The following is a 25,934-nucleotide window of genomic DNA, read 5'->3' as shown; positions in this document are numbered from 1 at the left end:
AAAAGCTTCTTGACTTGACATTTGGGTGACAGTAGTTCCTGTCTCAAACCTGTGCTTCAGGGGTTTCCTCTGGGTACTGCAGGTTCCTTCTCCATTCCAAAGTCATTTGTCGGATACTCAAGACTCCGCCCTCAAACGTTACATCTCCTAACTGTCCTTTTCCCTTCACTGAATTGGCCTTTACTTCATAATAGTGTAGAAGAAAAAGAAAAACAAGAAAAAAAACCAAAAACAAAAAAAAAAAAACACACAAGGTAAAACCGTACTTTTTAGGCATCTTGCATACAACTTAAGGAAAGTGTCAAAAATCATAAAATGCTACGGTTGAACCGTCAACGTTGGCACCAGCTCTCACAGACGAGCTATAAGTAGAAAATATTCCCACATGCTTTATGAATTAAGCCAAAAGGCTAACAAAGACAAGGCCCATAATGCGAATGTGCATAATGATGTACTGTAGTGTATAGTTTATAACAGAGTGAAGGACCACAGCGGAGATCGGCTTCGCTGTAATTACGCATTCATACATTCATTCATTTTCTACCGCTTATACGAACTTCTCGGGTCACGGGGAGCCTGTGTGTCATCGGGCGTCACGGCAGGATACACCCTGGACGGAGTGCCAACCCATCGCAGGGCACACACACACTCTCTCATTCACTCACGCAATCGCACACTACGGACAATTTTCTGTAATTATTTTCAGAAATATTTCAATGACATTAAATTTACCTAAGATATAAAATGGATTCAAGAATTACCAGAATTTTTTTCTTTACCTTTTTTTTTATATAAAGAAAATGTATAAATTGTTAAAGAAATCCCAATAAAAACCAATAAACCACCAGAATGCTGATGAACTGATCACCATTTCTGAGAGAAATCTACAGCATCCCTGGGATCATCTGAGCTGGAAAAGCAGGATTAGGCATCGCTTCCATGTTGAGGTGTAGATCAGAGATAAAGTCGGTGGTGGAGGAATATTCTAGAATGATCCAGGATTCGAAAACACCAGTGGCAATTCACAGGGATGAAAGTGAGAATCTAACACGACTGAATATACAGATATCTGAGTCGTATTAAACGTAACAGACATTTCTGATGCTCTGGGACGGGTTTTGCTGCCAGTCAGTGATGTCATTTCCAGCTCTGACTAAAATAAGGAAAAATAAGCACATCGATCCAAAATATGACTCAAACTCCGAGGGATCAAAATATAATTTGAATCTTGAGACTGACAGAAGAATAAAAATACAAGGCCCTTCTTATGCTCCGTGGAATGAGGAAAGAGGCTGTTCATGAGCACGCACGTCAAATCCTTCAAATCCCATCGCGATGCTGTAGGCGTGTTAAAGGAATCGACTTCATGCTAATATTCGTGCAAAGCAGCTCGGCTAACTACAGATACTCTCAGAGTTATGATGGTTTGACTTCGAATTTTTCGATCTTACGATGGACGATGGCGTTACGACAAAATTGTCGCTAAAATATTTGAAATTTTGCGCAGCAGGAAATCATAGCAGGGTATCTGGTACGATACTTTGGCCTCCCGCCGGTTGTTTTGGGTGTTCATCGCGTAGCCATCAACAATGTACAACAATGTTGTTCAAGTATAAAGACGTTGGACAGAACTTCGGTGAGTACCATACGATACGATACAGTAAGCTACGATACGATGCTTCAACGCATGTATGGTTAGCTTTAGCAATATTATTTTAGGGTTTCAATCGTTGTTGACGTTTTTATAGCAGATTGGATTATTTACTGAACAATTTAATACAATATAATTTGTAAATTAGTAAAAAATTACAGTATACTACCGCATACTGATCATTCCTCAAGACTCCTCGGTAGGTTAGAGCATGTTTCAACTTTCTCAGAACGCATCTCCTTCGTTATTCGGGGACTAGCTGTACTGTACATCTTTGACATCTTTATTAAACAAACAAACAAACAAACAAACAAATAAATAAATGCAGCGTTCAATGACTTCATCTGCTGCATAAACAAACGCATGCTTTTGACTTTTATAACTATTTTCGGCATCTATCTGGAACCCAAAACAATTTGAGGTCATCTTTAAGAAATCCGTAATTTTTCCATCGTTTTATTTTTATTTTATTTTTTTAAGAATCCTGATTTCTGTGGGAAAAAATGGCACATCTCTGGCTACATTGACTTATACAGCAGTGTTCGAATAAAATTCAGACCTCCGACTAGAAAAAAAAAAGAAAGACTTGAATGGGGAATTCTTAAAACTCTTTTGGTCTCTCTGTATAGATGTAAAGAAGACTGTCAATGCATGTAACTATCAACTCCACCCTATCAATCCAACGATTCCACAAGTATTGGCCCCCAGTCAATACGCTTTTGTCCAAAAGTATTGGCACCCCACCGGGTATTCACGTGACGTCATGTGTAGCTCCGCCCCAGAAAAACTGTCAATGCAGTATAATAAGTAGAATTACATAATGACTGCAGTTTTGACATGAAATGTCAAAACACTTAGTACTCACTTTTGTCCAAAAGTATTGGCACCCCACCAGGTATTCACTTGACGTCACGTGTAGCCCCGCCCCCAAAATACTGTTCTATGCAGTATAATAAATAGAATTTCATAATGACTGTTTCGAATACCTACCATAAACGTCAAGAGGGTCAACAGCACCAAATTAAGCATGAGACATCGATGAATAATTCTCTACAGTATAGAGCAGTATTTATATTAGATCAGTATTTGATGGAGGTAAAAATAAGTCACTAATCAGTTAGCTAGCAAAAGATGCACATTTAACTTTCAGTGTTTTCCACCTGTGTAACTCTCAAGGCCAAAAATGAGGTCATTTGGTATTTGGACTTCCGACATCCAAACTTTGTATGGAATAATTTTCAACCAAGTGTCTGCTACTCGGATTAACGTCCTGCTTAGCCGATCACCGAATTATCCTGGATGGTCCTGAGACCACGTGACATGTTAACCTCAGACTACGTAAGTGACGTCTGATGACATCAATGTCACCAAGTTTCATAACAAGGGTGTGAATACTTATGCAATCACAAATTTCTAAATAATCATGTATAACTTATGTATGTATTGCATATCAATTCCACAACTAAGGATTGTTTTGTGTAGATTATTGAAATATAATCCCAATTAAGTCTGTAGGAAAAGTTCAAGGGGGTTAAAACTTATGCAGATGCGTAACTCACCTTCACACATCCATCAGCGAAGAAGGGAAGATACTGTTATAGAAGCAGAGCGAGTAGACATCAGTGTTTTTATTCGTTCTGACAGGTGCGTCAGTTAAAAAAAATGATCAGATACACGTTTCAAGTTAATCCCATGTCTCATCTTGTGCAAATATTATAGATGGCGTCACTTAAAGGAACAATCTGCCAAAGAAAACGCATCGACGGGGAAAAAAAAACAAAAAACAAGATAAAATAAAAAAAGTGCATTCGAATCCTACGAGTCGGTTTTCTTTTTCTCGCATTTATTGATTCCCAGCTTCATATAAACTGGATGTTGAGGCATAAACATAGTACATTTCTACAGTTCAACAAAAATATAACCAATATTTACAATTATCGTATTAAAAATACAAAAAAAAAGAAAAAAAAAAAGAAAAAGAAAAAAAAGACAGAAAATAACAACCGATACATACTCCACCAATTGTCTTTGTAAAAGACGTACAGGTAAAAGTAGTCAAGAATGAGAGAATCTTCACCAGCTAAATGTACACTTCTCACTTGACATCACACATCGAACAAAGTAGCAGTGCTATAACTACTACGATTTACCTTATGCTTGTACAGTTTGTGCAACTTATTTTTCGAAAGACGACTCCGCTCGGCTCGCCGGAAAAAAGCGTGACTAGTTTCAAAAAATCCGAATGGTGGCGAACGATTTATTTAACCACTGTTTTACAAATGCGATCCTTTTTTTTTTTTTTTTTTTTAAACGACAGCAACCGTTACAAAAAAACAAAGGAAAAATTACAGCAAGAAGAGAAAGAAATGTTGATGTGATAATATTACAGGGTACAGTGGAAAACACTGCAATCTTTTTTTTTTTCCCTCCCTTAAAGAATATCAGTCCTAAACTACTGATCAATGTGATCAGCTTAACTCAGTGATTAAAAATAAACGATAAAAGTGACTCCTCGCCGCGTGAGTGAGTTCTACTCGGGCTCGGCAGCCTTCGGCTCGGTTAAGTCGTTTTCCTTCAGCGCCGGAGTCTCAGAAGCGTGTTACTAAAAGTTCTCGCGAGCTCTTGATCCCTTTTAATGTGCAGGGTGACACAAGCGGGTTAACGTCTTCGTAAAGCCAACGTAGCACCTCAAAATCCGCAATGTCTTCGCATGAGAATGGAAGTAGCACCCAGTCGAGCGTGGACTTCACCGACTGGACAGGCATTTGTCTTGATGGTGGAATCTACATACTACAGTAATAGGTAGTTGTGATAAGTTTCAGATTTGGCATGACAAGTCACCTACGGTATGTTCTTTATATATCCTGTTGACAGTACATTGGTTTTTTTGGAGACTTGTAGCACTTTGAATGACAGATTTCCTTCTTAAAAAAAAAAAAAAAAAAAGTGTCGGATCAATTCCAGAGTTTTTTTTTTTTCCTTGCCTATAGTCCACTCTGATAGGCAACTCACAGCGTTTCACTGATGTTGGGGGAAAAAAGGGTCTAAATGAGGATAAAATTCCAATAAACCTCCGAAAAATACAAAAACATGAAGATACTTTGCAGTGCAATGGGAACACAGTCAATCGTCAACGTTCTTCACTACAAAATGCAAACGAAGCACCGGATGATGATCAACCGATATTCAGGCTTTCCTTCTAAAATACTTGCCCCAAGATTACAATAACCAGGAACCAGAGTAACCTTTTAACTTGCTTCATTTATTAAGATTTCAATAAATAGGAATGAGCGAGATGGTGTCAAGAACCAGTGGAGAAAAAGTTCTTGCCTTCCTTCCGAATGGGTGCAAAAAAAAAAAAAGGCCAGGATTATTATGGGATATAACAAACTTATGTCCTCACAACCCGCCAAATTGTTTAAAGAATTTTTGGAATAGGACTGAGCTGGATGAGTCATGCACCAGTTTGATTTACCTCCAAATGGGTGAGATGGAACAAGCCAAAAAAAAAAAATAGTTCCAAGGTAATTGAAGCCTAATAAGAAATAACTTCACAACCGTTTAAATATTTCTTGCGACTAGGTCAAGCTGAAGAGTTTGTTGTCAACATTTGGTCTGGCTTTCCTAACAAAGTCGAATGGGGCAAGAACTAAAACCCTAAACCGGGATCGTTTTGAGTCGAGTGCCAGTGAAGACTGGAGTCAAACGGTTCCTCTGTTTACAGAGAACCTGAAACAAAGTTCTCGCTTTCTCCTCAGGAGAGTGGAATAAGGCAGGAACAAAAAGTGTCATTTATTAAGAAGGAAACTTTGCCACCGGATTACTTCGGCTACACCAAGCAACGCTGTGACCTAAAAAACTGTACAGAATTATAGAAATGGGACAGAGATGACTGGGACTCGAGTCAAGTCAAGTCAGGGGAACTCGATCAAGTCGATTCTACTTACTTCATTTACACAGGACTGAAACAAAGCTCTTGCCTTGTGCATGCAATGGGACAAACATCTTGCAAAGATAACCCCCCAACCCCCCACCCGCACCCCCATCCCTGGGTAAGGGAACAAAAGCATTAAATAAATAAAATCAAATCAATGTCTTTGGGTTCCTGCACGAAGCTACTGATGTAATCCATGTAAATTTACAAACAGCCGAAAAACCAATGGAGCTCAGTATCCACTCTGAACCCTCCTTTAACAGAGGACACAAAACAGGTCCAACGGGGCAGGAATAAAACTCCAAAACAAGGTTTTTTAATTAAACGTTGCCTTTGGAATCCTGGCGTTAGGTACTGCAGAGGTTTCATAACCTCACATCATTAAAATATTGTAAAGAACTACAGGGATCTAGTTGGAGTCGAGCACCAGCGGAGCTTGGAGACAGCCCTACGAGTGACAACGATGGATGGTAATCTGGAATAATGATGGGAATAAAAAAAAACCCTATAAATTTCATCAACATCTCAAAAGCCTGGCCTGTGGATTAGCTTCCACTGATTATGTTTCTGAGATCTGAGTTCTCTGGCATGACCACATATCATGGTTCCTGCTGAGTTTAGCCCTCAGTATTGGGTCTAACTTTTCCTTTCAATTAAAGAATGTCAAAACCACGAAATCCTCAAGTCTGAGATGTCTACGTTTACGTCGCACCCTAGGGATTGAAGCAGGATTCGGATGAAACAGAACGTAGAGTCACACCAGCGTGCTTCGTGTCCTCCTTGCTGTGTGTATCTCCAGGTCTCCAGCATCTACCAACCTCGAACGCTCAATTAATACTGCAGCAGTGTCACATATTGTACAGACGATCGCCGATTCCCATCGAAAGTGTAGCTGTTTGAGCTTGTGAACGTTTTTTTTTCTCCCCTAAACGTACTCATTTTCACCGTGTGTGCATTTCAGAAGAGATGATAAAGTCTGAGAAGATCGTGTGCATTTTGTTCTTAGAAAACATACTTAAAAAGTGCAGATGAGGAAAAATGGTTCGTGTGTGTGTGTGTGTGTGTGTGTGTGTGTGTGTGTGTGTGTGTGTGTGTGTGTGTGTGTGTGTGTGTGAGAGGAACGGGGGAAATCAATCTAACATCAGAGACCGGCAACGGCAGTCTCATCTCCGTGTGAATGTCGCACCGCTGTGTTCAATCTCAATCCAGGTTCAAGTTCTTTCTTCTTCTCTCTCTTTTTTTTTTTTTTTAATTTTTTTATTTTTTACTACTTTAAGTGAAATAATTCGATTTATCCAAAGTGCCAAGGTAATTTTTGTTTCGAACACTCTCTTCCTTTCTTCACAGTATTTTAGCATGCAGGGTGACAAAACCCCTCATGACGCGTTAAGGCAGAGAAGGGAGATGAATCCACCAATCAGGAGAAAGACAGGCAGTGGCATCGAGGTGATGATTGGTCGCTCTGGCTGTCTGTCTGCCTTTGACGAGCCTAACAGGCGGCTTTCAGTCACTGCAGCGAGAGCCGGACAGTAAGGAAAGTGTCGTGTGTTCACACAGCGGACACCTGCTCATCCTCTGTGGGGCGAAAGAGAAGCCGAGTTAGAATCCACCCCCGAAATCAGACAATAACACACACAAAAACAGCAGGGTTCGAATCTCTAATTCCACAACCAACAACTGTTTGGTCAACTAATATAGTTTCCAGACAGAGTAGAGATGATGGTGAAAGATAGAAGGTATAGACCATGAACTATTTATCTAGTAGTATAGTGGAAGTTGCATTAGTAGGGGCTTTAGAATATACCCTGTGGAATCTGTGGAATCTCATCCTGGATTTTTGCTTGTTTGCAAAAACCTATACGTTTATAAATGATCTATAAACAGTTTTTGGTAGTGGCTTTGAATTACATGCACGTATTCCACACACACACACACACACACACACACACACACACACACACACACACACACACACACACACACACAATTTCTTATATCTCTAGTCAATCAGTACTGGAGATAAACACTTAGCTCTGAAGCTAACCGCACACCGCTCAACGTAAACATATAAACACACACATTAGCGGCTTTCCGCCAAACATAAACATCTGAGAGGTTTTGCGATTTAGAGACAAAGTCTCAGATTTCTGAAAATAAAAATCTAACGTTGCTAATATGTAAAAGAAGTCCTCCAGTTTAGTTCGAAAAAAAAATTGTTCGAAAATTGGTGCTTAAGTGCTTGAGCTTCCCGTACGTGTTAGCAACGTTAGCATTGTAGCTGTAGTAGAAAACTAATGAACAAAAGATCTTCTCTTATCAGATAGATTTGGTGTAGATTAAATCCCACTATGTACACGTACACACACACACACACACACACACATACACACACATACACACACACAAAAAAAAGAGTAAGTGATGGGAGGAATGTTGCCACCACGGCAGGTCTTCTCCATGGCCTGACATGCACTAAGTGACATGCTGGTTGGTGATTGGTGGTTGGTTGGCAGGGTAAACAGGGTGTGCTTTCTTGCATGCGGTGCAGATTTTTTGTTAAATATGAACGTGAGTGAGTGAGTGAGTGAGTGAGTGAGTGAGTGTGTGAGTGAGTGAGTGAGTAAACGTGTGTGTGTGTGTGTGAGCTGAAGTTTGGTTGGTTTTACCTGCCTGCCATGGTGGTGTGTGTGACTCATGGCCTGGGGGGCACTGCTGTGTGTGGACCTCTCCTCCTCTGATCTCTGAGTTTGGGAGATAAGCACTCACCCTCCTCCTCTACCTCTACCTCCTCTTCCTCATCCTCTCCCTCACGCTCCGTCCCCGGTTTAGGCGAGTGCGTAATGAGGCGGGAGCGCTGGAGCGCTGTGGTGTAGTCCGGAGGCTTCCTGGTTGAGTGCGTCGACCCCTCCGTCACCTCGGAGATAGACAGAGCCGTGTAGCCGGGAGGAGTGGGAGGTGGATCACGATATCGTCCATCTTTGCGTACTGCGAGATAAGTTGTAGACAAGTGGTGAGTAACTTATTATATAAAACAAAATTTAAGTGAAGAGAGGATTTTTAGGATTTCCTAAAAACACAGAATGGTGTGAAGTCCATATTTGCCATCGAATCAAAGCTTAAATCAGACACTCCCAAAGAAACGATTAATTGGCTCATTAATACCATTGGTCCGTATTAATAGCATTTTTTTTAAAAAGTTACGATACTAAGTTGTAATACGAATCGCATCTAATATGCAACTTCACCTTTAAACTTTAAGCCACGCCCCCTGACAAAGCCGGATAATAGTCTATATAGATAAATGACTTTTTTAGATGGAAAGATTTTTTAGACGTGTGACCTACATTTGTCAATTTTTATAGAAAATATAACTATAAATGAAACTCATTTTTTTGATGACATAAATAAAGTGATGAAGCGAGTGCGCGTCTTACTCATGCTGCTCTTGGTTGTGCCGGCGGTGATGGGAGACGGCCGGCGACTCTGCTGTTTAGACTCCTCTGATCCTGTGGAAGTGATGCTGCAGGTGTCAGGATCGGTGCCCACGTCTTTACCCCCCCTCCGCTTGATAGTCCCCGTGTCCCCCTCGGACTCATCTCCCCAGCACGCTGCCGATGTGGACGAGCATGACGAAGTTGACGCCCAGCTGCCCCGTCCGGCCCACAGACCTGCCCCCTCAGCCAGAGCTTCCCAGCTCCTGCCCTGCTGCATGGCCTGGATGCTGTCGTGTGAGCCGCTAGAGCAGGATGTCCAGCTGCCTCGTCCTGAGTCTGCAGCATCCAAGGAGACGCGATCGCCCTGCTCCTGACTTAACTCCTCTGAACTCGGGGAGGACGGCATGGCCGTGTTGGCGTACATGCCGCGCCAGTCCTGCACCGATGAGTACGAGCTGATAGAGAGAACATTTATGTGAACCGTTAAGTCCAAAATTCCCCCAATGTTTTCAAACAGAACAACTCATTAAACTCTTTCGTGTTGTGCTCACCCGAGACTGTACTGGTCCGGATCAGCTGTGGCCCTACGTTCCAGTCGGTGGCCTCCGTGCCCGGCAGCGTGCCCGTCGCTGACGCCGTGCCCGTATCGAAGACGACGCTCGTCCTGGCCCATGTCCAGTGAAGACGTGCTGACCAGGCTGGATCGAGACGAGATCTCACTGTGGCCCGAGTCTGACAGGTTATCACTCGCTCTTCCTAATCCTGCACAGCAAATTAGTAACCGGAGTTTCATATCCTTACAAAGCAAAACAATCCTGCTATAAAATCTTCTCACTGTTATTTCCTGAAACACAGAGAGATTTTCAGTCTGTGATTTTTTTTTCCCACCAATCTAAAGTGAAAGGCTAAAATGATGCAGCACTTTCACCAGACGGTGATTCAGAAAGAGCAGCAAAGTCCCTCGGTACCAAAGAGGATTGTGCTCAGAAGTAGACTAATCAATAAAGTATCGACTTTCATCAGTGGCTTAATCTCGTGCTTATCTCCGAATGCTGCAGGAGCTTATACAGGATGTCCGCCCAGAGCTCACGATGCTGCTCAAACCACACTTTCATCACAGTGTTACCAAGAGTACAACAATGTTCAATTCCATATTCTATTCATATAAATATTATATCAAGTTAAGCCTCTCTCTAGCTCCGAGTAAAGCTCCTCTTCACATTCATGCGGCCTGGTCAGTAAAGATCCCTTTTAAAGAATCTAGAATATTCTAGCATCTTGTATACGGATGTTTTGCCACAAGATGGCAGAATGTTCTAGTAATGTTCTTGTGAACACCAGGGGGCGCTAAGTATATGCAGAACAAGTACCATGACTACCACGGTACAGTAGTAGCACATGTGCTGTCTGTGTGTATGCTTATATCACTGAGCTGCCACCAAGGGGCGACACTATAGGTCTTACCTTTCTTTGGGGAGCTGCGAGGAGACGTAGGAGGAGACGAAGTGCTGGACACGGCATCTTCCGTCTGCTTCCTGTGTCTCTCAGCAGCCTCCTCTGACAGAGACAGAATCTTCTTTAAAGACTGCGGAGAATTTGTGCCTGTGGGCAGAGTATCTGATCAATAACAGCCACAATTTCACCCAAGACCACCAGAGGGGTTTACCAGTATGCATCGTAAGGGCCGATATAAACAAGAACACATAGTTATATTCTTAAAAATAAACCGTCGAAATAAACTGACTATTAATTAGCATTTTTTTTTCTCATGTACACAACATTGATTAGACAGGAATATTATCTTGAGCTTGTATTTTATGCATTTCCTGGAAAAGCAGAAGCCTCCAAAAACCAAAAAATACAACTAACAAATTTCAGTGTTCACATATTCCTTAAATTTTATACATTCCATGTTCTCCCTTAATTAATTTTATGTCTACAATTTGTGTTTTACAATTATGTAGTGAAAGTTATCATACAGTTATCATAATATGTATTTATACTCTCCTATATGTTTGTGTCGTTTAGTTACTATGTGTATTGCGGTATACCTCATGGCTCAATTCTGAGCCACATATTATTCATCCATTGCATGATTTTACTAAAGTGTAACAAATACTTTTTTTTCACCAGTATATTTACATTTACAATGGCAGGCGCCCTTGTCCATAGTGACCTACATTTTATATCATTTTATACAACCGAGCAATTAAGGGTTAAGAGCCTTGCTGAAGGGCCCAGCAGTGGCAGTATGGTGGACCTGGAATTCAAACTTGCTTTGAGCCGCCACATCCCCAGTATGTTAATATGAGATGTGGCTGGATCTCAACTAATGTTCTATATGGAATTATGATGTTGTCCCCTACGTAGGAAGCCTATGTAGCAAATTGGTAGCTATTCAAGATTAGGATAGCCCTTATGACAGAAAGGATTCTTTAACTTTATATAAACTTTACTTCAATTAAAAACAGACAGCCATTCAAACTGAATACTCTAAGTAATAAGGTTCTGATTATTAACCCAATATGTGAAGCATGTGCAAGGCTTACCAAACGGTGGCAGATCTTTGACAGGAACCTTCTTGCGGGACGGGTAGAGGGCGACGGTGGGAACCTGCAAAGCCTGGTTGGATTTCTGAAGCTGCTGGCGTGGGTGCAGAGCGGCTCTTGCTACCACAGGGGAGGTGTCCGGCCTCTTCCTGTCCCCTGAGCTCTTAGGCACTGAGAGAGGGACAAGAGGTTAGGAAGAGTGGCCTAACAAGCTGACACAGATGAACAGGTGACTGTATGTCCAAGTGGTCATAGTTTTAATATAAAAATGGAGGCTCACGTGTACTTATGGAGGGTTCGCACTGTACAGACAGAGTCTGCAGGCTCTCCTCGTTGGTCTCCAGTGTGAGGTTAGACAGGTACTGCTTGACCTTGCGTGCCATTTGTGCGTCCTCGTACAGCTTCTTGGCGTTGAGGAAGGAACTCCGCCTGACACGCTTTTTATGCCCGCCCGTCTGGGTCACATCCAGAACGGCTGCGTTGGCGCTGCCCTGGCTCAGTGACCTACACACCCACACACACACACACACACACACTCACAGAAGTGAGAATGGCTGTGGGGGGGTATTTAGTCCATACTGCTCTCATACACAGACATGCAGAAAGTCACATTCCTTGCATTCTTAGAACATTCCATGCATTTTGCATCTCAGCCAATCAGGCAAAAGGAATAAGAAGCGGATGAGTTCTTTTTAATTGTTTAATTATTTTTTTAATTCAGACTGAATGGGGTGAGATTAGGGTAATAGATGGTAACTGAAAAGATTTCAGTAAACAGTCAAACTTCTTATGCCTTCAGTCTCTGCAAAAGAGGTGTGGCCCCTGTCTATCAGATGTACCGAAGGAGGTGTGTCATCTGTGCCTGTCAATCATAATAAATGAGGCGTGGCCTCTGTACTTGTCATTCATTTAAAAGATGTCTACTCTTTGTTTGTCAGTCCAAATAAACCAGGATTGTTCTCTTTGCCCGTCAGTCTTATCAAGGGAAGCATGGTCTCTGTGCTCGTAAGTCCGACCGAAGAAGGCGTGGCTTCAAGGCTTGTCAGTCCAAAAGAAAGCTGCATGTCCCACCCACCCATGGTTATTGTAACAAATGTTATTACACCAAAAACAAAACCGTTCTAACTCCTATTGTACGGAAGCTCTACTTTATCTGGTTACTGATCATATATACCTATATATACATTGTGAAATCAAAACAAACCAACAAACTTGCACAGAACTGAAAACAAAACCCGGTAAAACATGCGGCCCTGGTGTGTAGTGCAGCTGGAGGTTAAACGTGTTAGAACACATCACTTTTGCTGACGTGGATCACATCATTATTCTGGAATAAATGGAAAAAGAATGAGCCGGTATAATCATGCAGAATGGCGGAGTCATGTTTTTGTCGAATTAGTTGTTTAAAGTAAGTGTGAGTTTATTTCAATGACCCAGATGAGCAAAAGTGACTGCATCACACTCTAGGAAGACTTCGTCAGAGCAGGAGGCACGGTCGAACAAAAGGACCAAAAATATATATATATATATAACTGTATATATATGAACAAAAGGAAACGGTGAGGAAGCAAGTGAAATTAAAAGATGAGAAGGGAGGAGTGCGTGAGAGAAAGGAGGCATGGGGCCAAGGGGTCATCAAAAAGGTCACCAGACTTACCCCAAACTCCTCCACTTCTTCTTCCTGTAAGGGACATCCATGAACATTGATGTGGGGGGGCAGAGTAGAGTAGAGTAGAGTAGAGAGAAATAGATAAACCAAGAGAGAGAGAGAGAGAGGGAAGAAAAGAGGGAGATATGCTTAGATGACAAGAAGACAAGAAAGAGTACCAAGGTGAGCAGAACCAGAGGCCTACGAAGACACATTTATTACGGCATGATACAACAACAAACACACACACGTACAGAAACATCAGCAGCCAATCAGAACCCTGTGTGGAAGCCTGTGTGTGAATGCGTGACGCTCTACATCCAGCATACATACATACATACAGGTGTGCTCAAAGTGCACAGGAAGCTCTTTAGTGAAGTGCAGCCTCAAAGTGAGGACACGACCGGACACGTCTGTCATGACGCAGGTTTGAACAAACACACCCACCTGGTGCGGAACATGAGGGCAGGGTCCATGTTGACGGCCGCCATCCGACCCACATGTCTGATCTCTTTAGCGATCATACGTAGCTTCTCAAAATTCACCAGTCCGTCCACTTTTGAATCATTGCCTGAATAGAAGCGAGAGGGCGTGAAACAGGAAGCTGTATTATTGGAACTTTTGCTCATTTGGTCATTTTGTGTGTCTTGACACAAATTTATAACCGAGTGTCACTGAGTGAGAGGATTGTAAATCGTTTCTGTCTTACCCTCATGGAGAAAGGTGAGATCTTTTTTGATAACTGGGAAGAGTGGGATGATTGGGGGCTGTAGGTTCTGGCTGTTGAGAACATTTCGGTATTTGGCCATGTTTCTGGACGGGTCAAACAGGTCCTGCAGATCACTAAACAACTTCTCGTACTTGCTTGGAAGTTTCTCCCAAGTTCCTCGCATTCTGGATACGGGGGCCAGATTAAGACCACTGAAAAAAACGAATAGTTGATTTATTGTGACATCGAACACTTATAAGAGCTGGTAATGATTTTTTTTTTTTTTGGGAACTGAGCAAGCGTCCATCCTTCTTTTCTCACCTGATGATGGCAAACATAGAGTTGAAGTTTTTGCACTCGCGGCAGTGCAGAGCGATCTTGATAAAATGCTTGATGATCTTCATGCGCTTCAGCTGGTTGGGTTCTCTCAGCACCTCAGTGGCCACCCAGAAGGTCTCGCGGTTTATGGACTCTTCAAAAAGCTTGAGACTGGAAGGTCCGGAGGAGCGTGACCGCAGCTTGAAGAGGTCATCGATGTACTCGGTGGGTTCGATGGCACAGAAGAGCTCGAAGGCACGCATGGAGAGCTGCGTGGCCACTTCCACCGTGCTTAACTGCAGCAGGCTGATTTGACTCTCCCTCAAAAGCTCTTGCGCGTCCTCATCCGAGCACAATGTCTCCGTCTCCATGTTGCTTTTTAGGTAGTACCTTCAGAGTTGGAGGTAGAGGTGCATGATTACAGGATTCGGTGTGTTTCTTGATAAAGCATCATCACGTGTACTTATGCGTGATGCATTATGCATTTTCACTCCAAAACATTTTATTTTAAAAGATAACTACCTTTAAAATTAAACGTTTTAACTGATTTAAGTTTTAAGTAATGAAAGTGGATGAGTTTGAATCCTGGGCCCCTGCTGAAGGCCCTTAACCCTCAATTGCTTAGATGTATGAATGACGTAAGTCTGAGTATATTAATAATTGTTGTATAACAGATTATTCCAAAGTTTATTATTCCTTAAATACCACAGAAATCTGTATTAACGTTAACGCTAACATTAAAAAAAATATATTAAACACATTGTACATTACATGAGACGTTTATAGTATTTAATGTATAGCATATAGTATATATATATACACTATATAATATCTAATATAAAAATATATAGTGTATGGGAATCTTTGACAAAACAAGTCAGTTCCCATGAAAGATTTACCTTTCAGCTCATCTCTCTCAAAGTGGATAAGACAAATAAATGCTTGTCATATTACTGAACTTTACCGTATAAACAATTACACATTTCTTATTCCAGGAATCCATTAACCTGTAAATTAACTGTTACTACAGAAACCACGAGGGACTATTTAACACAAATATAAACCTGCGATACGAGTTACTGCCGGCAATGCTGTCCAAACTGCTGTTAGAAAATTAATCAACACCTTCTGGCAAACCAGTGTCAATAACTTAAGCACTATTCGGATGGGATTAGTTCTACGTGGGGACGTGGGGGGTAAAGTAATTATTACCAGAGCTTCTCTGTGATTTTAGTCCCGTCCGAATGCGCCATCTCGGTAATCATTACGGACGATGTCAGTAAAGATTACGGCGACTTTTGCCTTCTGTAAAAAGGTCCGGAAAAATGACCTCAGGTGCTAACACGTGCTAACAGGAAGCAACGTCATACGCACATGACGACAAGGAGGTTACTGTGGTGTGTAAAGCGAGTTACCCCTCACACTTCTGCTAGTATTACTGAGATGTCTTGTCCCGTGCGAATCGGCCAATTAATATTACAGACGTCCTGAGGTAAAATTGCATTACTCCACGTCCCCACGTAAAACTAATCCCGTCCGAATAGTGCTATAGTTATGTAAATGTAACTGGTATGGTGAAGTCGTGGCCTAATGGTTAGAGAGTCTGACTCCTAACCCTAAGGTTGTGGGTTCGAGTCTCGGGCCGGCCACGACTGAGGTGAAGTTGAGCAAGGCACCGAATTGCCCCAACTGCTCCCCGGGCTCCACAGCGTAAATGGGTGCCCACTGTTCCGTGTGTGTGTGCACTTTGGATGGGTTAAACGCAGAGAACGAACTGTCACCGTACTTAGCCGTAAGTCACGTCACTGTCACTTAAAATTCTACTTGTGATTAATCTGAGGTCATACCTGCCACTGAGCTGGATCCTGTCGGCCAGTTTGGAGAGCTGTTCAGGAAGCCGCCGCTGCTTGATGACGCACTCGGGTGTCACTGACACTTCGCACAGTGAATACGCTTCGGCGGCGGCGGTCAGAGCAAACTCCCTGATGGCCTGAGCCACGACTTCCTTGGCCGTAGTGTCCTTGCTGATCATGATGTAACGGCTCTGCTGATCGGCCTTGAAGACACGCAGCACCTGGTCCGACATGTCTGAGGACAAGCATATGGCAAACAAAATGACCTTTTTCGAACAGGTTATTTAAATTGAACGCAGGGACCGATGTGTTCCACCCCATCATCATCATCATCATCATCATCCCCGTTCATTACAACCACACCAAAAGCAAATAAAATGAAAAATTTCACTCTGGAATCTTGAGTTGATTTGATCCCAACACTGCCCTGATCAAGCAAAGGCACCGAGTCCTGAGTGAATTGTATGAGTCATGGTTGATTTAACCAGATTAATGGGTCACTAAGCTGAAGTGCAAACAACCAAATACAGCATTAGCGTGCGCAGTGTTAAGATTAAAGCAACGGTACAGAAAGCAAAAAAGAGACCGTTTGCAAAAAAGCGAGAGATTACCGTTATGCGCTAGCGACACGACAGACTGATCATTAATACCACAAGCATTCTTTGGCATCCCGACACCAAACACTACCAGGTTTGCCAGGAAGAAATTACAGGGAATCAAATCAATCAAAGCGAATCAAACCCCCGGAACAGGAAAATCGTGGAAAGACGAGAGAACGATTATGGACCGTTTAGAGACGATCAAAAACGTAACCACTCAAAATGATGTACTCACTGTTAGGGACCGGCTCTGAAAAGAGGAAAGTTTGCAAAATATTTTGAAAAACTCCTGAAATGTACATTTGGAACTTATTATTTTTTTTGGTGATGTTATACTGCTTAACATCTCACTACCTGGCTGGTTGTTGAAGTCGAGTATACGATGATGAGACTGCAGCAAGTCAGGGTTACTGGATGATAAGTTTCCACTGACTGGAAGAGCAGGAGGTATCTGTTTCGACTGCTTCATTCCGACGATGCTGTCGTCCTGGGACTGGCCTACACCCACATCACTGCAGAACACACCACGGTGGTTAGACATGTGGTTAGGTCATGCTGTATATTACATGCAGTTATTCTGTTTACGTCTCCACACTGACTTGTATGGCTTGGGCGGTAGAATACTGGTCAACGTCTTGTCGAAGATCTTCTTGAGCTTGTTCCTCCCACCCACCGTGTTGGCCTTGGCTTTCTTGCTTGCTTTCTCCAGACCCATCACCTGCTCTACATCTACAGCCAGGTCTGGGATAGAGTAACGGCTCGCTTTCTTAATATCCCCGATCTTGGGAATGTGTGGAGCCCCGTTTTTCCTGTCCAGCTCTTCGTCATGATCAGGTTCTTGGTCATGCTCAGGTCGAGCCAAAAGCTCCTTAAACACTGAAAAAAGACGATGTCTTTATTAGGTCTGCTCAGAGAAGACACGGTCATGACACTTACTCAAAGTGCTGATCTTGGATCAGTTTTCATAATCTATTTTATTTGGATTATTATGACTTTTTCTTATTTTCTTTCTCAGATATGGTCCCGGGTCTTGGCTTACCTAAGAGATTTGTTTTCACAGTAATAGACAGATGCGTATTGTTGCGCAGGATCTCGTTTGCTTTGGACAGCTGGACGTTCTCAAAGTTCTGCCCGTTTACTTCCAGAACCTAAGAGAAAACAAAGAGGAAATGATGTATTAACGGATAGCCGTGGGTTCCATCGAGTCAACAGATTTATATTAAAACACATTAGATCCAGGACTGATCAAGACTGTGTGTAAATGTGGACCGGGCTGCATATGCATGAGGACAGAAGCACGTCCTTTGTGGCTCACAGACGCAGTACATGTATAATGTATTTATAATACATAATGCATAATAGAAGTTGTAATATGTGTACTGTACACAAGGTCTGCTTAAGAAGGCCAAAGAGTACGACAGGCATAGGAAGGCCAAAGAGTACGACAGGCATAGGAAGGCCAAAGAGTACGACAGGCATAGGAAGGCCAAAGAGTACGACAGGCATAGGAAGGCCAAAGAGTACGACAGGCATAGGAAGGCCAAAGAGTACGACAGGCATAGGAAGGCCAAAGAGTACTTGCTTAACATCCAAGTCACACTTTCAGCTTGTAGGGATTTTTACAGTACGTACCACAGTCACCTGAAGAACTGTCAATCATTGCAAATTAAAGTTAGGGCCTCCGATGTTTGAGAAATGCTTCAGAAAACTGAGTCGGGACGACAAACTAAACAAAAATCAAAACAAACGTGTAGCCAATGAGCAGAAAGGGGCGGGGCTTGTCAATATGGGTGGAGAGAGTGTTCAGTGCGCATGTGTGACATTAGCAGAAAGCGGTTTTAACATTGACATGGAGGATAAAAACAAAGAAAGAAAGTGAAGAAAGACTTACGATAAGGTAAGAAGTAGGACGTGTTAATATAATTGATCAGCTTTCCAGCGCTGGAGAGAACTGAAGGAGCAGGAAGTTGGCCACATATTCACAGGTTGGAGTTTCCCGAGTCAATAACTCCTGAGCTAAACGCTGTTACTACACAAATAACACCTCTTTTCTATCATAGTAATGTAGAGAGGCAGCTACAACCGCGTTTTGTGTAGTAACAGCGTTTAGCTCAGGAGTTATTGACTCGGGAAACTCCGACCTGTGAATATGTGGCCGACTTTACTTAAGACGCCGAGGCGCTTTTTTCCTTCTCGATAGGTGAGTAACGTTGGTTTTGCTTTGTTACACAGAACTAATATATGCCTTTGTCCTTTACATGATTATGCTTGTGTGGCATTTTTGCTTGTTTGTTTATCTGCAATCTTATTGTTCTTCCCTTCAGCTATGATAAAGACACGTTTCTTTCGGTTCTTAGTCGCCTGGGTTACGTATGTATGTGTGGGCGGAGCTATCGATACAGAGGTGGGACCCGTTTGGGTTAGGGGCGTGTTTGTTTTGGTGATTTTATGTCAACATTGGCTTTCAAACAACGGAGACCCCACCTTTAAATAATAAGAATAAAGCTTTTTTGACTCATATACAGTACTATACATTAAGATTCTTATACTTCTTAGGCTTTCTGATGATTAACCAAGAACATTAACCGCTAATCACCTACTGCTGATTGGATCATCTGTTGTTTTCATTGGGGTGTAAAAAATAACCGTTTGACATATTTCTAGGTCACAACCAATCACTGTATACTACACAAAATGTGTAAAGGTTAGCATATCTGTAAGTGTCTTGCTTTGAACTTCCTCAAAAAAGTACCTGATCTCCACGCTTGAGACCTGCTTCTGCAGCTTTGCTGCCCGGCTCCACATTCTCAATAAAGATGCGAAAGCCTTTCTCCGAGCCACCGAGCAGGCCGAAGGCCAGAGGAGCCTCTCGTGACGGCTTAGTCAGAGTCACCACCCGCAGCTTGGCTTTGGCCGCACACGCTATGTTTAACAGTCTTAAGTGTCCAAACATTTTCTGTTTCATCACACAAGAGAGCAGAGAGATTATAGAGTGTTAGGGCCAGCATTGTTAAAAAATATATATATATTCTTAGTAACAAGATGGAAAAAGAACAAAAAACACCACCGACCTCCCTCTCTAGATTGTTCTCAAACTCTTCGAGAAAGTGCGTCATTTCAGGGTCGCCTTCAAAGTCATTGAAGTGATTGTTCACCCACAGCAGGACCACTCGTGTAACCTTAGAACACAAAGTTAGAATATAAAGCTTATTTCAACAGACCACTATTATTTTTATTAGTAGGAATTAATTCACTTCAGCACACTGGACTTCATGTAGCTAGCTTTTTATATATATACACACACACATACATACATATATATATATATATATATATATGTAACAATATATACTGTGGAAGGTTGCATTATACGTATATGTATAAAACGTCTCCTCAACATGGAAGGCATATTAAACATATACAACTATTCAAGTAAATTCCAAAATAATTTGATTTTCTGCAAAATATAATAAACCTGAAACGTTAAATTCGGGTTTTATTCCAAAATCAATTCCCAAAGTGTATAGGCACATGTGTGATGTGTAGCTATTGACCTTGTCCCTGAGGCTGGGGTCATGGAACCACTCAAGCAGTTTCCTGCCCACCACCATGGGGCTGGACAGGAAGGTGCGGTATGTGAGCAGGAAGTCCTCGATGTAGGTGGGATCCACCACCGAGTGCTCCTCCACCAGGTGCATGGTCAGACGCTCCGTTGTTCCCTGCGGTATGGACACACTATTAAGCAGGGGCTTCACTAATTTATACAAGAGACCCGGATGTTTTCAACGACCTTTTCTCGTTCCTTGTCCCAGACTGACTTAAACGTCATTGTGCACCGTTCAGCAGATTTTTATGCTCCGGAATCGATCAGGGCGTGTGCTTGATACACGTCCGTGTAATTCGGTCTAAACTCTGTCAATCGCACCGTTAAGCACAGAATCCTGCAGCTTAACAAACCAAATCTTCCTCATTAAATCTAAAAACACTCCCGATGTCATTTAACCCTCGTATGTTGTTCGGGTCTGTGGGACCCATATTCATAAACATCAATAGTTTTGAAAAACTTTGCTTGCTTGTAAATTTGTTGATTTTTGTTTCACTCATAACTTGATTATATTCATTATTTTATTACATTTTAGTAAAAAACAACAAAAAACGAGTAGCACTTTAATTAAAAAATGTGATGTAATAAAGGTAAAGTTTATATTGCTTGTAATTAGGATGAACTAAACATCTGTAGAGTATTTTAACATCAAATTTTTGAATTAAGAACCCAAAAAAATGCAGCGGGTCAAACAGACCCACGAACACTGGCTGAGTAACAAAAATACAAACACCATGCAAGGGTTAAAGCAAAGGTTATAAACGTCTTGTGCATCAACATTAAATTTAAACAAGGTAATTTTGGCTGATTTTTGTTTCATGTTGTTACATTTAAATGAATTTTTCTTAAACCTGGACATATTTTAGTCCGATCTGAACAGACACGGAATCTCTCACATATTCATATTAAACACTGCACACATATTAAACATTGCACAAATTTGGAAAACTGGGATTCTGCATCCTGATTACGGGACTTTTACGTCAGGTATAAGTGAATATAAGCAACTTGTGTCCTGTAGTCATTTGACGGTTCACTTTTAATTGTCAATTTTATCTCAGATGCAATAGAAGACATTAAAAAATATTTTCACTAAGGCTATCCTTAAAAATGTTCTTGTTTGCCGTAACCCGACCGACCCTGTCAATTTAGGACCCAATTTATTATTATTATTTTTTGCTTTAAGTCTGACCGACTTGCCGGCTGTAAATTTGCGTTAAGACCGACCAATTTATTTCCTTACTCTTCATTAAACAAAATGTTCGCGGTCACCGTTCAAAGGCGTACGGGTTCGGACGCCATAATACATCTAAAAAATTCATTAAAACAGCTCGACACTGCTTTAACTTGGCACGAAGGTCTGGAAAAACTGTGTCCAGCATCAAAATGAGGTTTGTAATGATGCGCCCGAAGGCAAGGGTTGAAGACCCATTCAATGACGTCACGATATGCTAATTAGTTTAAAGTCATACCTACTGTACGCAATCACCATCACCAAAATTGTACTTTTTTTTTTTTACATTGAAACTTGGAAAAAAATATATAGACCTACCTACAGACCTTTTATTTATTTATTTTTTTTACTGTTACTGCAAACCAAAATATTTTTAAGGATGGCCCGAGTTAAAGTCCGAACAGGGTTTGGTGAACAATAAACATTTAACTATTTTAACAAATCACAAACGTTCTCAAATTCTCACCTTGATGACGATGTGTCCTTTTCTGGTGCCGGTGCGATCGAGCTCACGGTGTTCTTTAACCATGACGATTTCTCCTTCCTCCTCCACCTTCTGCATGTTCTTCTCCACCTGGTTCAGGATGCAGCAATAGTCCTGCTGTGCTATACACACAAACTGAGGAGGAAAAAAAGAACATTGCATTATTTGTCAATGAAAACATATCTCTTCATTTCCAGTAGCTATAAATGACAGTAACGGAAACAAAAAATGCCGCTTGTTTAAAACGTTAAAACAATAATATCTACTGTATACGACGATAACTCCTTCGCTAGCGGTAATAAACTGCACGTTTCTGTCTTCACGGAGCCACAGAGATACATACACACTGTACGAGCAAAACCAGCTCATAAAACTATACAACTGCTTTCTGCGAGCAATTTTACGGTTGCTAAAAATAGCCCAATGTTTATGTCCCAATGCTTTATTATTCTGCTAATTTGTGCTGATGCCAAAACAACCAGGAACCTTTAACAGCTTTAAAGCTTTAACAGCTTAATAATCGGCTGATTTTACCAGCTAACCAAAAGAATGATTTTCCAAATGGTATTCTGGGGAAAAAAAGGGAAAATAAAATGTACCAACATTTACACTTTAGCAACAAAACATTATATAATCTTGGTTTAAAGCTTAATCGTCTTTTCTGATTTGATCTTATTACAATAAAATGTGAATAGTTCAGCTTTAAGTTTAGATTTTTTTTTTTAATAAGGTTTTATTTAACGAATTTCAAAACATTCATTCATTCATTCATTTTCTACCGCTTATCCGAACTTCTCGGGTCACGGGGAGCCTGTGCCTATCTCAGGCGTCATCGGGCATCGAGGCAGGATACACCCTGGACGGAGTGCCAACCCATCACAGGGCACACACACACTCTCATTCACTCACACACACACACACTACGGACAATTTTCCAGAGATGCCAATCAACCTACCATGCATGTCTTTGGACCGGGGGAGGAAACCGGAGTACCCGGAGGAAACCCCCGAGGCACGGGGAGAACATGCAAACTCCGCACACACAAGGCGGAGGCGGGAATCGAACCCCCAACCCTGGAGGTGTGAGGCGAACGTGCTAACCACTAAGCCACCGTGCCCCCCACTTTCAAAACATGATTAATTTAAATTTTATTTAAAGCACGTAGTCTGGAACGGTCAAGCTCAGATCTGTTAAAGAGTCAGTGTGAAAATATGACTGCTTTTGATGTATTTCAGAGACGTAAAAGAAGATTAAATAAAATAAAGATACTGGAGAATATCACAATATCACAGGGGAAAAGCATCAGTCAAAACTGAAAGAAACAAAAGAAAGTCATAAAAAAAAAAACACAAAACATCTTAAGTCATGAAGGAAATAAAATTTGCATGTAATAGATGGCATACTTTAAAGTAAGGGTGTGCAAACTTTTGCACTCGACCGTACAGCGATGGTCTTTACGATGCAGACGGTCAAAAGGTTTTGTTTTCAAGAACTCTTTTTTAAATTGCTGCTTCGGGGCTGCTGATGACACATAAATGTGCTGATGAGTCTGTTGGACTAAAACGCTGCCAAAGATTAGATTATTGCCAAATTCTGTCCAATTCACTCCCATTATATAAACATTCATTATTTTAATGCAGCATAAAAGAAGCTATTATAAGAACTAAATGGAATTGGAAAAGAAGACAACGGAGACTCTGTCAGACAGAATTTCTTATTTTTCTTTTTCTTTTTTTTTTTACACATGGAAGCTTTTGGCTTCTGTACGACTTAAAGGTGAGGTCTCCGTTGTTTGAGAAATGCTTCAGAAAACTGCGTTGGGGCGCCAAACAAAACAAAACTAACGTGTAGCCGATCGATACAGGGGTGGGACCCATTTGGGTTAGGGGCGTGTTTGTTTTGGTGATTTTATACATCAACACTGACTACTTTCAAACAACGGAAACCCCACCTTTAAGGGTGGGGTGTGTGTGTGTGTGTGTGTGTGTGTGTGTGTGTGTGTGTGTGTGTGTGTGTGTGTGTGTGTGTGTGTGTGTGTGTGTGAGAGAGAGAGAGAGAGAGAGAGAGAGATTGGGGTGGTTCGTTATTTATATAGCATCTATTACAAGGTCCGAGGTCTCACCTGACAGTCGTCCACCTTGGTCTTCATCACTCCCTTCATGAACTCTTTCTCCATAGTGGGTGAGACGCCGAAGCTGTTGCCCATGCAGAGAATCTCGGTGCGACCCTCGGGGTAGGTCACCTCCACCGAGCCGTTCAGAATCACAGACCACGAGTCCAGCTACACACACAACATACGATAAGTTTGTAAGATAAGTTAATTTTCTCTGCACTATAAATGTCACATTGTGTGTGTGTATAGATATGCATCTTTATAACGTAGTGGGATTACATTGCTAAATAAATGCAATGGAATAAATAAAATAAAGACCGACCTCCTCGCCGTCGTTAAGGACGATGGTTCCAGCTCGCTCGACGACGGCGAACACCATGACAGCACAAAGCTCCCTCCTCACCGACATGGTCATGTTAGCAAAGGCTGGAAGCTGGTGCATGAACTCCAGCAGTTGCTCTGTGGATCAGGACGAGACCAAGAGAATACACATTGAAACACAATTCGAGAGAGAGAGAGAGAGAGAGAGAGAGAGAGAGAGAGAGAGAGAGAGAGAGAGAGAGAGAGATATATCTAAGTGTCTAGTGACTTTATATTCTTTATATCCTTAATTTATGTACTGTTATGTTTCTATCATTTTATCCTCTCTTAGTATATTATTTTGTCCTTTTTCTTTTATACAAGAGAGAGAAAAAGAGAGAGAGAAAGGCAGAGTGTACCAAGCGACAGGAAACAGAAGAGACAGAGAGAGGTAAAGAAAAATACACTGAGTGAGACACAAAGAGAGAGAGAGAGAGAGAGAGAGAGAGAGAGAGAGAGTGTGAGAGAGTGAGAAAGAAACAAAGAGAATGAAACTGTGAGAGAGAGACAGGAGACAGATAGAGAGAAAAAATACTAATACTTGGTTCAACACTAGTGCACAAAGTTCACTTCTCACTATCTTATATATATTTGTAGAAATAATTAAGTTTTTTTTTTTTTCATTTTTTCTTTTTTTGCATCAGTGTTTGGTGCCTTATCAGGGAATGTCATGTCATCGGGATGTGATCACTGTCTTCCAATCATTTATTCCAATCAAGTGACAGAGCTGGAAAAGGGGGGAAGGGTGGGGGAGTGTGTGTGTGTGGTGTGTGTGTGTATGTGAGAAAGAGAGAGAGAGAGAGAGAGAGAGATGTGCCCCCTTCCTGCCCGAGGCGTGTCTGGGTGCTGGTTGGTTTGTGTTAAAGTGTCAGCGTGAAGCAACGGCCTGCAAATCAAAGTTTAATGCGCTCGGGGAAACCCTGACGTGCAGCTGACCTAGAAAAAATATTACCCCACCCACCACCAACCACTTTTCTCCATCACATGAACCTGCCTCATGTTTCCCTCCTCGTTACTTTGCTAAAGTTGAGCCTGTACACTTCTGTCTCAATCAACACTTCCTTTTCAATCGCCAAAAATCATCCGTCTCTCGTTATGTGTTTTATTCACATGCGGGTGTCTCACCGATGTCATCATCCGTGCGGTCCATGGGGTCTTTCTCCAGGCAGTCACGGACGATGTCTCGGCTCATGAGCGGATCGGAGGCACGTTCGATGTCTTCCTCGTCGTCATCCTCTTCGGAGTCGACGGCGGTCTCGGGCAGGCCACTCAGGTCCATGTCGCCTGGCTCGCTCTCCGTGGCCTAGAGGTCAAACCATAACAGTCTCACTGACATGTCTAGAAAATAATCAAAAAAATGTGCAAGAAATCTGATTTTGTGAAAGACAAAAAGCTATGATGCATTTCAGTAATCGGAAAATGTGAAGACTGAAATGTCGAACC

General features: G+C 41.8%; 1 protein-coding gene across 9 annotated transcripts in view; it reads right to left on the bottom strand.

Moving 5' to 3' along the window:
• Positions 1-3,261: 3,261 nt before the first annotated feature.
• rapgef2b (Rap guanine nucleotide exchange factor 2b) overlaps positions 3,262-25,934 on the bottom strand; it is a 107,182-nt gene continuing 84,509 nt past the window's right edge. For 4 of the 9 annotated variants that reach the window (XM_027154560.2, XM_047802290.1, XM_047802293.1 and 1 more), the window contains 23 exons: positions 25,617-25,794; positions 24,454-24,590; positions 24,141-24,299; positions 22,000-22,152; positions 20,250-20,414; positions 19,767-19,874; positions 19,448-19,651; positions 17,735-17,843; positions 17,295-17,571; positions 17,050-17,207; positions 16,931-16,945; positions 16,091-16,331; positions 14,247-14,633; positions 13,926-14,137; positions 13,664-13,787; positions 13,226-13,249; positions 11,849-12,072; positions 11,569-11,739; positions 10,484-10,621; positions 9,571-9,781; positions 9,020-9,474; positions 8,256-8,570; positions 7,027-7,160 (listed from right to left, as the gene is read on the bottom strand). In XM_027154560.2, the coding sequence (XP_027010361.1) occupies positions 8,278-8,570; positions 9,020-9,474; positions 9,571-9,781; positions 10,484-10,621; positions 11,569-11,739; positions 11,849-12,072; positions 13,226-13,249; positions 13,664-13,787; positions 13,926-14,137; positions 14,247-14,633; positions 16,091-16,331; positions 16,931-16,945; positions 17,050-17,207; positions 17,295-17,571; positions 17,735-17,843; positions 19,448-19,651; positions 19,767-19,874; positions 20,250-20,414; positions 22,000-22,152; positions 24,141-24,299; positions 24,454-24,590; positions 25,617-25,794 (4,143 nt within the window). In that variant the 3' untranslated portion in view covers positions 7,027-7,160; positions 8,256-8,277. Of the gene's footprint in view, positions 7,161-8,251; positions 8,571-9,019; positions 9,475-9,570; positions 9,782-10,483; positions 10,622-11,568; positions 11,740-11,848; positions 12,073-13,225; positions 13,250-13,663; positions 13,788-13,925; positions 14,138-14,246; positions 14,634-16,090; positions 16,332-16,930; positions 16,946-17,049; positions 17,208-17,294; positions 17,572-17,734; positions 17,844-19,447; positions 19,652-19,766; positions 19,875-20,249; positions 20,415-21,999; positions 22,153-24,140; positions 24,300-24,453; positions 24,591-25,616; positions 25,795-25,934 lie in introns of all 9 variants that reach the window. The other 5 variants (XM_047802289.1, XM_047802292.1, XM_027154567.2 and 2 more) reach the window with 4 other exon arrangements.

The sequence above is a fragment of the Tachysurus fulvidraco genome, chromosome 17, assembly GCF_022655615.1.
Source record: "Tachysurus fulvidraco isolate hzauxx_2018 chromosome 17, HZAU_PFXX_2.0, whole genome shotgun sequence".
Taxonomy (NCBI): domain Eukaryota; kingdom Metazoa; phylum Chordata; class Actinopteri; order Siluriformes; family Bagridae; genus Tachysurus; species Tachysurus fulvidraco.
The sequence above is the reverse complement of the archived record's forward strand: the minus strand, read 5'-3'. Positions and strand labels throughout refer to the sequence as shown.